The sequence below is a fragment of the Cuculus canorus genome, chromosome 20 (assembly GCF_017976375.1).
Source record: "Cuculus canorus isolate bCucCan1 chromosome 20, bCucCan1.pri, whole genome shotgun sequence".
Classification (NCBI taxonomy): Eukaryota; Metazoa; Chordata; class Aves; order Cuculiformes; family Cuculidae; genus Cuculus; species Cuculus canorus.
Window position 1 is genome coordinate 313,810 of NC_071420.1, and position 16,384 is coordinate 330,193.

Below are 16,384 nucleotides of genomic sequence, written 5' to 3' on the forward strand. Positions count from 1 at the left end.
CTTGCTTGTTTATAGTTCAATTCTGTATCTCTTGCTTCTTGATATGTTTTACTTAATGGTGTAACCCTGCAAAGCCCAGATCCTGCAAAGTAAATCCCCACGTGCATAGCGGTGTAACTTCTCTTTCAATTTAAAGTAATAAAGGAGCTGAGGTCAGAGGCCGGTGTGCGGGGTGAGTACAGAATAAAGAACAGTTCCTGTAACTATAAAAGTTAAATCAGAAATACAGTAAAAGTGGAAAAACCGGCACAGGGAGATGAGAGATTCCATTTAAGATTGCACAGCAGTTTCCTAAGAAATCCTGGAGCCCAGGCACGCAACCCCGTGGTCTCTCTGCTAGGTGGGGCTCATTTGGCTGCAAGCATGCGGGTAGCCTGCGTGACTACTATGCACATGTGTGAGTGCTTTGCTGGATTAAGGCCCCAATTAAGCTCTAGCCCTCTGCTAAATTGATTTCTGGTGTGTGCTCCCTCAAGCTGACAAGCCACCTGTGTTTTCTTTAGACGTGCACATTTGAAAGAGTGCTTTGAGACATTAAAACGCAACATCCCCAATGTAGATGACAAGAAGACCTCAAACCTCAGTGTCCTAAGGAGTGCCTTGCGATACATCCAGGTACGTGCAGCATTCGGGTGACTCAGCTGTCATTGTATAGCGCTTTGTCTACTGAAACCAGAGATAAGTGCTGTCTGCTTAAACCAAATTACTTGTCTGCTTCCTGTAGCACAGAGGAAAAAGAGGAAAGAAAGCCTCCTGTTCCTCCTTCTCCCCCTGTGCAAGCATAGTCAGTTCTAAACTCCAGATTTCCAGAATCGTAGAATGTTTTGGGTTGGAAGGGACCTTAAAGATCATCCAGTTCCAACTCCCTTGCCATGAGGAGAACATTTGGATCTTCTAGAAACACTTATTTCATGCAGTGTTTAAGTTCCTAGTTAACCACAAATCACCCATACCAGTGGTGGTGAGGAACTAAAGGTGGCTTGCATCTTAACAAATAGATAGTTCAGATGATCTGAAAGAGGGATACCCAGGCTGTATAAACTTAATCTGCTCCTTTCTGGACTAAGATGAATTTTAATCTATATCTTACGGGGACGTTTTCTGTTTGCTTAACCAAAACAGACAGACTTCTATGAAGGTTTTGAATGTCTGAAAGTTTTGTTAAGGTGCCAACATTGGGACAGGTTATTTGCTTAGAGGCAGGGAAAGCTTGCAATTTGGAGTTGCAGGGTGAAGCTCTAGGTAGATGAGGCACCAAGAATGAGCCTGTGAGAAAGTAAAGATAAAATACACTTGTGGTGTTTGCAGGTTGGGTGGATTAAGTCTTTGCTTGTTACTTATCTCATATTTGACACTGTCGTCAGTTTTGTCCATTTTTGCATCGATTTGTTCTTTTCCTGCATGTTTTCCATATTTAATATTTGTAAGAGTGGTTCATGGTAGCACAAAAGAAGTTCTTGTAGATGTCCTCTGTGACTGCAAAATCAATAGCTTGTAATGTGGTGAAAGTTCAGCTGGAAAATGGAAGAATTGCTAAATTTATGGTGCAAAAGAAGAAAGCGAATAGACCTCATACATTTGGGATGGAATAAAGGGTGCTGAGGACTGTTCACTATGGGCCTTTCCACAGTAAAGCATCATGGTTTTTCCTCGCTTTCTTCCCGTTTTCCTCAGTCTTTCTGAAATGCCATTTTATTCCTGTGTTCAGAAGTACAGGACATTGACTGATTACATCAACTTTACTTTGGACAGTCAGTGATTACTCCTTGCCTTTCAGAATTAGATCGGCTCCGCCCTTCTTAGTTGTCACCAGCAACTTCCCTTGCACAGCCTTTAGCTGGGGCAAATTGCCACTGAAGGATGGCAAACAAAAGAAAACAATCTGTGTTGCTCAGAAAGGTCAAGTTTGGAGTAGTGGTTGTGTTGCAGTGTGATGGACATGAGGAAAGATCTGAGCCTTTCTTTTGATTTCTGGCAGGCTGGCATTGGGAGAAATGAGCTTCATTAGCAGTAAGGGAAATGGAGTGACCTGATCGCCTGCTCTTGCATTCAGGAGTTGATTTTGGAGTCACGATGTTATGAACGGAGCTGTTTCTGGTGTGTGGTAGCTGATGTGCTATGAATTTTGACGCAGGTGCAGACTTAACCATGAGTGGACTCGGCCATCACTGGCAGCATTTTTGTTCTATGCTTTTGGAAGATGGCTTAAAATTCTCTTTGAGGATGTCAGTAAGAATGGGTGATGCTTCCTCGCTCTCTTCTCTGGATTCCTTGTGAAATGCTTTGGGGCTTGGATGTGGTGTGGTTTTGTGCTACCTACAGGCACGTGTACCGACATCTCCATAATTAGCTAGGAATTAAACTCCTGTCACATCGTCTTACAAAGTGTAAACTACTTTTGTGATGGTCCAGAAGGTATTAACAGATTCAGAACTGCATTTTGTTTCCTCTAAGTTTCTGCCACGAAGAGTCCATTTCATTTTACATGTTTGAATTGCTTTTCCCAGTGTGGATTCATTCTGGGAGTTGCAATGGTTGGGATCAGGTCTGTCGACTTGACAACTCTGGTGTGCCTGTGCTATGCTGTGTGCCCACCATCTGGGGCTGAAGGGGTCTTTGGTGGTGCAATTGCAGTGTTTTTAACCATTCAGTGAAGTGAAAATGCAGACGTTCTGGCTGTTAATGTTGCGCTATTGCCATCCTGGTGTTGGGGGTCCGTCACCACCAAGGGTGGCTGTATGTGCACAGCTCCAGTTTACCCACTGCACTGCCTCTGTGTACCATAGACATTGTGACTTGGGGGAGGAACTGCTGGGGGTGACTTCTCTCGGGTGTGCAGTGCAGGTGCCAGTGTCTCAAAATCTGCCCCTGTTGTCAGCATCCCCTCTGGACTGGCTTTGGGAGCTCGCAGGGAGCAGCCCTCCGCTTCTTCCACCAGTTTTAGTGCAGAGAATTGAACTCTCTTGTCCAAATGTTGTCTTCACTGGCTTCCTGCTTGCAGGTGGCCTTAGGGGTGATGAAGCTGGTTTTGGGGTAGACACACGGCCCTGTGGTATGGTGGGATCCTGGCACTGTGCTGGGTGGGAAGGAAGACGGGGTCAGGCAGCCAGTATGCAGGTGGGATGCAGGAGCTGTGTGTGGGAGCAGAACCCCAGTAACGCCCCAAGGCTAATGGCTTCGGGCACAGCCTCAGCTCCCCTGCCTGGAATGCCACCCGAGGTGACCCAGCGGTGGCTGGAGCGCTGGGATGGGGCTGTCAGTCAGTGGGACAGTGCTGGGCTGGTCAGCCAACCTGCAGCAAAGGTCACAGTGACCTCGGATTTGTCCCAGCTGCCTGCCCTCCGCTCTGGCCAGGAGTGCGTGTGCCAGCATGGTGAGCGCCAGCCCTGGTGTGGCAGGACTGCCCTCCCGGGGTGGCTGTGCCAGACCTAGCACTGGCCCCACAGACAGGGGACACGGCATGGCCATGCTGCTTGTGTAACCTTCTCTCTGGTGCTGCATTTGTGGCTTGTGTGCCTCACCTTCTCGTCTCTTACGGCAGCCAGAGCCTCTCTGGCGGTGGCTCCCTCGCGTTTGCAAGCAGCAGGGAGTATCCCAAAAGCTGAGTGTTTTCCTTGGCAGCGGCTTTGCCATGGGTCTGTGCCTGAATCACAGGATGCAGTTGCATTAAACGTTCGAGCCCTCTATTTATTCATCTAAAAGAAACAGATTATTAGAAAGCTGATTTGAATTTTCAGAGTTGAGTATTTTTTTATTTTTTTTTAATCAGTTTGAATTTAGCTTTGATCTGTCGCAAGAAAAATAACGTGCATCAGTGTGGGGTCAGCTACTGCGGATTATGTTTGCCTTTCCCCAAGGGTTGCAGAGAGCATGGGTGGGACTGTGGGCTGGGCTTGGCCACCTCTTCCAAACTCAGGCAGGGTGGGATCAGTCCCAGCCTTATCTGCAGACAGGAGCACAGACTCAGTCTTTACAAGAAGAAAACAAAAGAAAAGTTGCTGCCTTGGCAGGGAATCTCACACCAGACTTGATGCTTTTCACTCGGCAGGCTTGGTGCTCACAGAGGAATTGTACAAAGGAGATTTAAAAGTAAAACCTCTTATTCTCAATGTACCAAAGTAGTTTTTTCACTAAAGGGGGAAAAAAAAGAACAAAAGCCCAAACACAGATGAGTCTTGAAGAGCAGGAGTGCAGCGTGCCAGCCCTGCAGCTCTGCTTCGCTCATGGTCTGTGCTCGCAAGGAGTATGATGGTGCACTAATGGTTGCAGCTGCTCTTCCTGCAGAATCTTTTTTCCCCATTCCAGCTGGAACTTCTTAGAAACAGGCTGTTTGTTTCCTTGGCTGGATTTAAATACTTGTATCTGCATCAAATCAGATAAGTCAGAAAGTTAAATTCTGAACTTCCCATGGACCTGTCATATTAATTTATTCTTGGAGTTGGGCTTGAGCTCTGCAGCAGTAAATTAGAATCTCTGCAATTAAACACACTGTTGCACAAAGGAAGTTAGGCTGAATGCGGATGGAAGTTAATAATCCTTTTAAATGGTGATTCAGTTCAGGTGGTGTAGGCTGTTGGTCTGTGGCTTTTGGCTGAGGCAGTTGTCCCTGCAGGTCATGGCAGTGGAGTGGGCTCTAGTCTCGAGCGGCAGAGCCTGTGACGCAGCACTTTTGTTATGTAGCGTACCTCACCCTTCGTTCTTTGCGTTCCTCCCTAAAAAACATGAGTGAAAATGCTGGAGGCCTCCGCAGAGTTTTCAAGATGCATGAAGTGATGTGGAAAAAAATGCAGTAGGAAGAAAATAATGTTTGGTTTGAGGGAGCAGAGCTCTGTCCCTTGGCTGGGGCAGGCCAGCACCTGCCACAAAAGCAGAGAGCAGGCAGGTCAAGCCTGTCTGCTCACCAGAGAAGCCCATCCTCTTCCAGGAGAGCCACACTGCCAAAGGGAGTTGTACTGTGCTTCCCTGGTGCTGGCAAAGGTGCTGCTGGGGTGTTGAGGGAGCGGAGCCCTGCACAGAAGACAGTGGGCACAGTTCGTAGTCAGAATATCTGTGCAGCTGGGTGTTTTGATTTGATTCTCTTTGAAGGATTTCTTGCCCCCTAGGAAATGTAATCATCTTAGTTGGAAGCTAATTGACACCCTTAAGCAAAACCATTTTCTCTTCTGTGTGTTCCAGCTGCGGCTGTCACTGTGGTGTCTGAACACCTTCCCATTTCAGGGGTTGTTTTCTGTTGCATATTTAGCATAGGACAAGGTCCAGGCAGTTTGTTCACCAGGTGACATCAGGGCAGCCGAGATGAGGCAGGGTTAGGGTTAGGGCAACCGAGATGAGGCACAGCCAGAGCCAGGCAGATTTCCGATGCTACTGCTGGCTGGCCTGCTTGTTTGCTGGTTTCCCCACAATAATCAGGGTTAAATGCTGACTAAATAATAACATGCTTAGAAAACACCAGACAAAGCTGAGCTTCCCAGGGCCTGCAAAGGCAGAGAGTGAAATCCTCTGAAGTTTGCAAAGCAGGGCACCACTGCTGTCTAGACTACTGTGTGCGCTGTTGAGGCACTTGCAGAAGTGCTGAGCGGTGTTCTGTGTTGAAGGACGTTGGGCCTGTTGGGCCTTCCAAGGAACATTTTCTCTGTTCAAGAGATCAACTTTGCTTAAAAAATTCATAGAAGCCATTTGCCACTCCTCCTTGCTGCTTGTAGTGTTAGGGATAGAAAATAGCTGTGATGAGTTTAGGACAAATTAGTCTTATTACAGATCACGTATTGCTTCAGGAAGGCTAGAATTTCTCTCCGCCCCAGCAGCGAGGGTTGGTGTTGTACCCTGCATCCCGGGGTACTGGAGCAGAGCCACCAACTAACACCAGCTGAAAATCACCAGGAATTACCTAGAGGAATTCTTATTGCAAACCAATCTTTTGCTTTTCCTGGTTGTGTGCACTTAGGGAAACATATAAATGAGTGGCAAACCCATGTGTGTGCACTTAGGGAAACATATAAATGAGTGGCAAACCCATTTAAAACTTGCAAGACTGCTTGTGTCAACAGGCTGCAGACACTTGCTGTCATTGAACTGTAGACCAGCTAGCTGGGGAAGTGTTTTACCAAAGTAAAATAGTCTCCATCTTTGTGGTGGAAATCTTCGCCTTCCAAGGCTGGAGCAGGAGCCGCGCTCAGCTCTATCTTGGCTCCTTACGGGGAATTCAGGCAGCATCTTACAGTTTCCGTGCTCCATTGCCTTTCTCAGGAGCTAAAAAAAAAAATGTTCATTCTAAAAAAAACTCGCGGTGTACTGGGCTTACGCTAATTGACGTCTCTTTAGAAACCCAAGTAAATTACTGCATTATTCGGTTTGAGGGAACTGTGCCCAGTTTCCTCATCTGATTACACATGCTGCTTCCTCAGCTGAACTGCCTTCACACTCCGTGCTCTGGCCTGAGCCGACCTGCCGCTTGGTCACTGCTGCCCAGGCCGATGGGATTTCCCTTTGTCAAATGTGTAACTAGTTTAGGCTGAATTTAAAGCAGAGCAAAACGTTCATAGGTCTTGGATCAGTTGGAAAGAAAAATAGGAGTTCAGGAAACTCAAACCATGGGTGCAGGTTTGAGTTAGATATTAAGGGAGAAGCAGTTCTCCTAGGTGGGAGAATGGGCTTCATCCCTTCATAAACAAAACCCCAGCATCCTGCAGCAGAGGATGCGTCAACATCAGTCACTGTAGCTCCATGAATGAGTCTGGTTTAGTTTTTCACCATCGGCGTCTTGATTATTTCGACTTCCCTTGTGTCACTTCCCCTTTGTTGCTGCTGTTGGCGTCCTGCACTATCTGCCACCTTTCCTGCCCCTGTGGCACATTCTCAAGTCCCCTGACTACACTGAGAACACAGCATGCCATGTGAGACAAACAATAAATTACAAAGCTGATTCCCGACCTCTTGCTGGGAGCAGAAATCCATTGTGAACCCATTTACCTGTGTTCATCAGTAATGCTAATTGTTTATAGGAGACGTTTGTATTGTTTGTCCTCACTTGTACTCTTTTGGCGTTTTGAAGTGCCTGGAGGAACATGCTGTGCACCTAAAAGTGGTGCAGTTTTCCATCTATGCCAACAATAAATGACGGAATTGACTCCCTTAAGGGCAGAATGTATACAAAGTACCATCCAAGGATGCCTCAGTAGTGCATGTAAATAAGCCTTTGTGCTGTCCTTTTTAATTGTGGACATGTGAACAGAGCAGATACTGGTTTTGCATCTTTTAAATTTTCCTGTTAATAACCACAGCATCCCTTTTTCTTTTATTTTAGTTTTATTTTATTGATCGTTTTGTCAATGCCTGAACACAGTGATTCATCCCTGTCTTGTGTGGAGGAGCAGAACAAGACTAATGGATTTTTAAGTCCCATGGTAATGCTGAAGTTGGGGTTTAGGTGTTACACAGGTAGAGGGGGACACTGCAAATGTGCCAGTTCCTGGTGTCAGGAGATGCTGTGCCACAGACAGACACACCCCACGCATCTGAGTTAGCATTTGGTCTTGTATAAAGAACAGAGCTCATTTACATTCAGGCATTGCAGTGGCTGGATTATTGATCAAAATGCATAAGCCAAACTGTGCTGAATCCAGTTAAGTTTCCCGCCTTGAAAAGTATGGCTGTAACTGTTGGGTTTTTTATTCTGTGCCAGCTACTAGGAGAATATACTTGTCTTCTGTGAAACCTGCCTGGTAAGAACTGGGTCCATTGATACTTCCAGTGCCTCCTTCATGTGAACAGCTCTCACGTGCCAAGTGGTGCTGCTTTGTGTTGTTTACCTGACCTGATCAATTGATTCTATCTTGTCTAATTAGCCCAAATTTTGTTGCCAATAGTAAAGGCTTGCAGCAGCAACAGGCTGTAGTCATGCAATGTGGTGTCATCTGTAGATTTCTGAAACACATGAGATATAAGGCCTTTAAAAAATTGTATTTAGTAAAGTAAAGCAAGTTGGAACCTGTTTAAAACTGTGAAACAGGTAAGAATTAGGATGTAGGGCTGATCTTCCACTGGACTCAGTGGGTGCTGTTCGTGTGCAGCAAGTACAGGATCTGGTTCCTGTCCTTGATGGCATTCTTGAAGGGTTGATTTTAGCTTCAGAGGCACAACATTGGGCTACATCAATGTAGAAGGTGGGTGCTCGACCAGAGAAGCTCAGGGAGCTGCCAGTCCCTTGGCACTCTGTGTGCCGATCTGAGACAGCCAGCCAGGCATTCCACTATCAGGCATGTTTTAATAGCTTCCAGCATTTAGCTTGGGACTGTGCTTAGCATGTGGTAGCACTGACATTATTTTCCCTTTGGATGACTTGCATGGTCATTAAGTAGAAGAAACGTGGGATTTCCATCTTGAATCAGAGAGCTTGGTACTCGGGCTGGCACATCCACCAAAACCAATGTGGGGTCCCAGGGAGCTGCGGATGTCTGATATCAAATCTTCTGCCATCCCTCCCCGGCTGCAGCATCATCTACCTGAAGGGAGGCTCCATCCAGAAAGCTGTCAGTGGGGTTTTATTTGCAGAAGTGGCTCTAAAACATGTCATGCAATAGTGTGTTTAAAATTGCCAGTTCTTGAACCTCATTGAGTGAGTGGGAGCTCACCTTTTGCCAAAAGGGATGGTGATTTTTTTTTAAGTGTCTCCCTCGTGACTCATAGGCAAGAAATTGGAAAGGGTAAACAGAATTATAAACCTTTACCTGTCTTTTAATTGTTAAAGAATCTACATCTGTCATACTGCTGTCATTTAAGTAGTAGTTTAAAGAAGCACTGAAAGCTGTAAAAACCAAAACAACCTGTAAGTGGAGCACAGCACAGAGTTTCGAAATGATAGTTGTGTTGGAGCTGTTTGGGTGCTGCTGCTTGCACTGGCTCTTGCATGATGTTGGGGAGCAGGCACGGGAGAGAAGAGAGCACACGTGATGTGGTGAAAGCAGTGATAATTACAGCTTGATTGTACAGGCTTTATTTTAGATGTAATATTGAAGAAGTCAACCACCTTTAAAAGAAGGCAACCCCCCAAACTGAACAAAATACCCCACTGACATCATCACTGTTTGGTTTGTTCTGTGGTTTTTTCTGTCTGACAGTGTCAGGGGCCCCATGACAGATGTCATGAGGGTAGTTTGGATTCCTGTTCTTCATAGCAGTCACAAAGGTGCGTGTTGATCCTCTTTAAAATTACAGTGTAACCAACCGATAAAGATTACAAACAAATAGTTGCAAGTCAACAACAATCGTTGCATGTGCCAAAGGGGCACAGGCTTCAATCTGTGCTCTACAGAGCTCCCTTTGAGTGGACCCACGCTGGCCATGGGAAGCTGCCTGACCTGGTGGAACAGTGAAGCTCCTCCTGCACAGGATGGTAACACATCCATTGAATAAACAAGCCAGAAAAAATGGGTTATTTTTTTTTTTTTCCAACTTCTTCTTTTATCTGTCTTGCTCACTTTTTACATCATTATGAGTTAAAATACTGTATCAAGTTTAGTTTAGAATTTCTGTTTCACTGTGGAGGTCTTACTGTTTTCGTGAATCCCTTTTGGTGTCATGCTGTTCACTCAGGAACAGCCAGTGGTGCACCTGTAGGAGACAACACAGTCCACAGCCTGGTCCTGGGAGTGTCAGGTAGGGACTGTGGTCCTGTCTTGCTGAGATCCATCTTGATCTGAACAGTGAGGCTGCTCAGGTAAATTTGAGACACCATTTAGGGAGAATTAGACCTTTGAAACTGATAGTTGGCAGAAAGAGGAAGGAGGATGGCAGGTGACCTGCTGCCCTGTACAAGGTAGGTGCAGATTGAGTGCCATCTGTTGGGCAGACACTCGATCTTTTGCTGTAGTTATATTTCAGGAGAACGGGAAGTGGCTCCCTGAGGGCAAGTGTGTGTTTTCCTGCGTGTTAGGTAGAATAACTTTTATTTTACTCCTTTTCTCAGAAGGCCAAGATCTTTGAGAGGAAAATGTCTCTGAAAGAAGACTGATGTCATTCTGCAGACGTTCTTCAGCGATGTTAGTGTTGTGCAGGTCGGGTGGGTATGCAGCAGGCCGGTTGATTCTTGCTGTATTCTGCACTTCAGGAGTAGTGCGTGTCATGACTTGGAGCTGGCACCTTCCTGTTGCTCCATATTTAAGAATTCCGTGGGGTTTTACCTACTTTCAGGCAACCCCTCAGCCCAGTGGGATGTGCAGTACCGTGCAGAAGAGCTTCAGCCCTGGAACCACCTTCCTGAGCAGCTGCAGGGAGTCCGAGTGCCAGCACTGTACAGGCAGGGTGGGCATCACAGCTGCCACACCAGACAGCGCTTGGCAGCCCTTGGCCCTTTAGTGTAGAGGCAGAGATTTTTACTGCTGTGCATGGCTTTGATTCATAGCATTGCACAGGCATGGGAGTGAGTTTGTATTTAACAACTGACTTTTACATTCTCCTGCTCCCACCGTGACCATAACAATAATTGAGGCAGGTCAAGAGAAATCCTCTGATGACCCAGATCTGCTCTGTGGGACGTAGGTGGAGCCGTTGGTTTGTAACTGGCACTCGCCTCCTTACAAGGATGGAGAAACAGGGAGGAGAGGTGCTGTGGGAGGAACAGCATCCTTCTTTGAATCACTAGGACTTCATCCAACTTGAGCACTGCTGGGGTGGTGGTCCTTCTCTGCTAGGGAGAGTGCATCTCTCAGAGCTCCTGGCTGTTGGGACCACCATCATCTGCCAGGACTGCTTTGGGACATGTGCTCCTCTCCCAGGCGAAGCCCTCACCTCTCTGCTGCCCTGGGCAACCACCCAAAGCCCAGGTAGTGTGTCGTGCCCATTGACTGAGCCAGATTTGTAGGAATATAAACAAAGGGAGCGCTGTACCTGGGATCCATCCATAACTCTGCTTTATCTTCCTCAACAGCCGCTGTGAGATGCTTCCAAGAAAACCACAAGAACACTGCAGCATGGAGATGTAGAGATAATGTGTTTCCACATGAATCTCTTCCTCATCTCTAGCAGCAGGAGGTGTGACTGTAGCTCTAGTATGTAACTGCTTGTTGCCCTCCAGAACGGCTGCCTGTGCGAGTCTCACACCCAGCAGTCATGTCGTTAATAATAATCACTCTTGAAGTGCAGCACACTTTATTTTTTGCTTGCAGAAAATTATTAACACCTATACCAGAGAGAGATTTCCAAAACAAAATGGAGTAGTTGGTTTGGAATATTTTGGACATACAGAATCTATTAGCATCACTGAAAATGTCTCATTTATTTCCTGAACAACAGAGATTATAAAAAAAAACAAATACAAAAAAGAGAAAACACACAACCAAACTTAACACCCAGTCATTACAAATAATACTTTTTGTATTAATATTGGATTTCCTGTAGCCTTAGAAGTGATACCGAGGAATAAACCAGATCTGCTAAGCTGGTAGAAGCCAGCATGGTCTTGGTCACTGGCCCTGGACATGGCTGAGCCTTTTCCTGGTTTCTGTACTGTATGTTCCAGTCATTTGCTGCTTTTTTTAATTCTTTACCTTCCTGGTTTGGATTCTTCCTACCCTCTGCTGTAGTAACTGTTTGTACTTTGTCCGAGAGCAGTGCTTCGGGAGGCTGGGTCCTATTAGATCTGCAAGGCCAGTGCCAGTAGCCGTGTTTCAGCTGTATTTTTGTTCCAGAGATTATGGCCAAATGTCTTTATTTTAATTGGGAGTCTTAAGTGCCAACAGTGTGCAAATAATAATTGTAAATAACAATGCACGTTCTCATTTTCCCATGATTTCTCTGCTCCGGGCAGATTTCACGTTCTGTGAAGTATTTCTATCCAGATATTCATCTCTGCCCTGGCAGCCTGATTGAGTAGTGGTGGGTGCACATAGACGCCATGATGAGGAGCCCCTGCCCAGCAGGCTTCCCTTGTCCCTGCAGAAGAGCCAGCACGGCCTCTTCAGCAGACGCCTTGCTCATTCCCTGAAGTCGTCGTGCTGGCTGTGTGTGTCTGAGCGTGAAGTCACCTCCCAGAATACAATGGTGCTCATTGGCTGCCTTCCTAGTCCGGAGGTTAAGTGCGTGGCAGAGCTGGGTCACGAGGCTGCTGGCAAATGACCCGCTGGGGCTGTGAGACACAGGCAGACCTGCACCGGGGCTCACGCCACGCTGCAGATTGTCTTCTTTCCTCTGAGGGATCCGCAGGGCAGCAGCAGTGTCTGGGTTTGGATCAGCTCGCTGCAGGGTGCTGTGATCAGTCCTGCAAGGGGTATGGGATGGCCTCAGCTTCACCTTGCAAGTTCTGTTTTATTTTGGTGCTCATGTAAAGTGTTAGCCTTGAGAGCTTCAAAGAAACTGGTGCACAGACAGTGGTAGCCAAAAGTCCTTGTTCTGTTCCTCAATACACAAGCTGTCACTTCTTACCATCTGCTGAGCGCTGGTCACTGCAGTACCCCTCCCCACATTTCCCTCATGCTGATCAGTTGGTGTTAACATCTCAGAGCTTTGGGCTGAGGCCGTCATTATTTTATGTTGTATATGGGGAAAGCAAGACTGTAATCCTATTCTGAGCAAAGGTGTTTGGGAAAACGCATGGAGAAACTGCTGTAGTACAGAGTGTCTGCGTGTAGCTGCACGTGGGTGATGTGAGTGGGAGAGCCGCTCCTGTCCTGGGAGAGCAGCATGGTAGCAGTGCTGTGGCGGCAGTGGTAGCTGGGGTGGTACTGCTGTGCTGTGACCTATGTTTTCCCATCAGTGGTACTAGGCTAGCACATCCGGCACCACTGCAGGATTTCATCTCCAAGAGCCAGCTTAATGAAGCAGTTACCATGGAAACCATGGCTTTGGTTCCCGTGGCAACCAGCCAGGGTTTCACACACACAAGCAGGAGAGGTACCACTGTTACCTCTGCCAGTGGCCTGATCCTGCCTAATGCTGCTTTCTGCAGACTTGAAGGGCTTCTTGGCATCAGCAGGAGCTTGGATCCCAGAGGTCTGTGGTGCAGGAGCAGGTCCTTTGCAGACATATTCTGGTGGGTGCTATCACCTTTGCTGGTCTGCACACTCACTGCTACAGCTGGGGATGATGAGGCTGCCTGGTGCCATGGGGGAAATCAGCGAAACCAGCTCTCGGGTTTCCTGCTTCTGTGGGCTCTCCTTCATTGCAGCAGGCTAGGTAGAATTGGGGCACCTCAGACACTAGGACAGGCTGAAAGAGTTGGGGTTGTTCAGCCTGGAGAGGAGAAGGCTCTGGGGAGACATAACAGTTTCCAGTACCTGAAGGGTGTACAGGAAAGCTGGGAGGGGCTCTTGATCAAGGAGAGCAGGGACAGGATGAGGAGAAGGGTTTTAAGCTGAAAGAGGGATGATCTGAGGGCTGGAGTGCCTCTCATCCAAGGACAGACTGAGAGAGCTGGGTGTGTTCAGCCTGGAGCATAGAAGGCTTCGGGGAGACCTTAGAGCAGCTTCCAGTACTGAAAGAGGGGCTCCAGGAAAGCGGGGGAAGGGCTCTTGATCCGGGAGTGCAGGGACAGGATGAGGGGGAACAGTTTGAAGCTGAAAGAGGGAAGATTTAGACAAGATACTGGGAAGAAATATTTTCCTGTGAGGGTGATGAGGCCCTGACCCAGGTTGCTCAGAGAAGTTGTAGCTGCCCCCATCCCTGGAGGTGTTTGAGGCCAGGTTGAATGGGGCTTTGAGCAATCTGATCTAGTGGGAGGTGTTCCTGCCCATGGCAGGGTGTTGGAACTGGGTGATCTGCAATGTCCCTTCCAATCTAAACCATTCTGTGATTCTACAAAACAGTGAGAATAATGGGCCCAAAGGAGCAAAATGTTCCAATTTGTCTTGCATCGGGTGTTTGCTGTCACTGCAATAGTGAATATTGGTTAAATAATTCCTGTGGGTATGGGCTGCTTGGAGGCCGACAGCTCAGTGTAGAAGAGCAAAGTCACATACTCAGGAGAGCAAAAGCAAACCCACGTATGGACTTCAGTTTGGTCACTGCCATTTAACAGTTAGACAAAAGGACTCTTCATCTCTGCCCTTTCTTCCTTGTCACTGTTTCCACTCGTGTGTGGTGCCAGCAGCCACTCCTCAGTGCCCATGGTCAGTGCCCTGGTGAGGGTTACATCCCAGGTCCCAGGCCCTTGGTCCCGCTGCATTTGCTCTTAGCCTCAAAATCAGGTGTTTTCCATGGCACCACTCTTGTACTTTATATTTTATATATCTTGCAGCGATACCGATTCCTGCAGCAAAGGGTTACTGTGCATTTCATTTGGCCTCAGCTCCCTGTGTTGCATGCAGTTAGGAGTTAAACTGCACGAACTGTAAATGTTTGGAGTGAAATGATCAACTCATTCTCACTGGAGCCAGCAGATGATCTGCAAACCTCCCAACCGCCAAAAGCCATGGGTGGATTCACATGAGAATGAGGAAATCTGTGGTTTCTTCGTGGGGTAGATCGGCTTCCCTCACATCAGGGTCAGGGTTTACTAGGTCTTTTAAGTGATCCCTTGTGGTATTTTTTTTAAGTGCATAGAAGTGAAAAATAGATCAGTTTTAAAGTTGTAGCTTCCTTACACTGTGGAGTAAAAGTTGCCTGGGCAACCAAGGCTTCCCATTCCCTAACATTAAAAAAAGAAATCCTACAGTCATTGCTGCATAAACATAAGGAGAAGGGTCTGTGCTGAATTTTGTTGCTTGAAAAAGAGCAGTCTTGGGAGGGTGTGTGTCTGTTGAGCTGGCAGGAATCGGCTGCTTTCTCTGGTACACGTGGATTGTGCTCAAATCAAGTCTCAGCGGCTTTGGGTTGTGAGAGCCCCGCTACTTTGTACCAACCAGAGACACCAAACTACGGGGGGGTGGCTACGCCTGCCCTTCTGGGTTTGGAGCTTCCTGTCAGTCCTTGCCACTCTCTGAGGCAGATGGGAACACAGAGATGCGGATAACTTCAGTGACTTTTCCATCCTGAAGAAGCAGGATCAGTATTTTGTGAACCAAGTTAGTGTAGATGATATTTATCTTCGTTCTTATTTTTTTTTTCTTCCCTTTGTCATTAGACTTTAAAGAGAAAGGAAAAAGAATATGAACATGAGATGGAACGGCTGGCAAGAGAGAAGATTGCTACCCAGCAACGACTGGCAGAGTTGAAAAATGAGTTGAGCCAGTGGATGGACATCTTGGAGATAGACAGGATCATTCGACAGACAGTTCAGCCAGAGGATGACCAGGCATCTACCTCGACAGCATCAGGTACCCCTAGTTACTCTCTTCTTGCAGTCATCACTTTATGTCACTAACAGTTAAATAGTGGTGGTGGGGATCTTAGTTCAGCACTGTCAAGAATTCTTTGCTTTCAGAATAAAGTAAGGGGTCTTCAAGTGTTTTGTAATCATTTATGTTGGCCTAATAATGCACTGCTCCCTGTATAAAGTAAACTGAAAGTTACATGTAACATTACGTAGATACAAATGCAGGTTTGCACATTCAGTCTGCTCATACCTCGCATGGAGCTCCCTGCTTTCAAAAGTTAGTTTTTCTTCTTGCATGACTGTGCATCACTGCTCGTTAGAACCAAGTGGTGTATAAGCATCCTGATGTATTTGTGTGTGGATGTGAGAGGGTGTTTGGCCACGTAGAGAAGAAGGAATCATCAGAGCATTTGAACAACATAATGAGCCTTCATGTTGGGTGAAAAGGATTCACTGTGAAGATGAAATGATACTGGTGAATGTCTGGCTTGCTGTTCACAGTAAAAAGTTTCTGTAAGATAAGAGAGTGCATGCTTTTCTCCGTACCAGTGATCTGCAGCAGGAAGAATAGGCAGTGCATGGATGTACAGTGTTTTGCTATTTGGAGATGGGGAGGCTGTAGAAGTCCATAACCATTTGCAGCAGTTCTTCAGATCGCAACAGTGTCTGCTCTTGGCACTCCAGGCAGATTATACGGTGGGTTCCAGGAAGGGAAAACCTGAGTTCTCTGATTCATTCAGGCATGTCTTGGGCTTCTCATCACCTCTGAACATACTCGCAGACTCCAAGTGTAGGCTCATGGAAGTTGAGCATAGGAGTGCTTTGCCAATAGGAGTGTCAGCTGTTCACCTCTCCCGCTGGCCTCTGCTGAAAGAGATTGCTTCAGGCTGCTACTGACCACAGAGCGTGCACAAGGGAAGTGTCTTCCTGGCTTTCCTGATGCTTCTGTATCTTCTGAGGTTTTTAGTCTCTGCCATATGGCTGGCTTTAGAGCAGGCAGTGCAAGGTACCCTGCTTGTCTTCCTGGTCTCCACAGGGTCGGTATGTTCCTGCATTACTTAATTAGTTTGTGGACTGAATAAGAGTCCATTTTCCAGAACCAGACGAGAATCTTGTTGCCATGTTTCTCCTTGCTGCTCT

General features: G+C 46.9%; 1 protein-coding gene across 1 annotated transcript in view; it reads left to right on the forward strand.

Annotated features, from left to right (window-relative positions):
• Nucleotides 1–16,384, forward strand: part of MNT (MAX network transcriptional repressor) — a 45,184-nt gene that overhangs the window by 19,859 nt on the left and 8,941 nt on the right. Inside the window, exons 4-5 of the mRNA XM_054084865.1 lie at nt 504–615; nt 15,053–15,245. Of these exons, the coding sequence (XP_053940840.1) occupies nt 504–615; nt 15,053–15,245 (305 nt within the window). The remainder of the gene's footprint in view (nt 1–503; nt 616–15,052; nt 15,246–16,384) is intronic.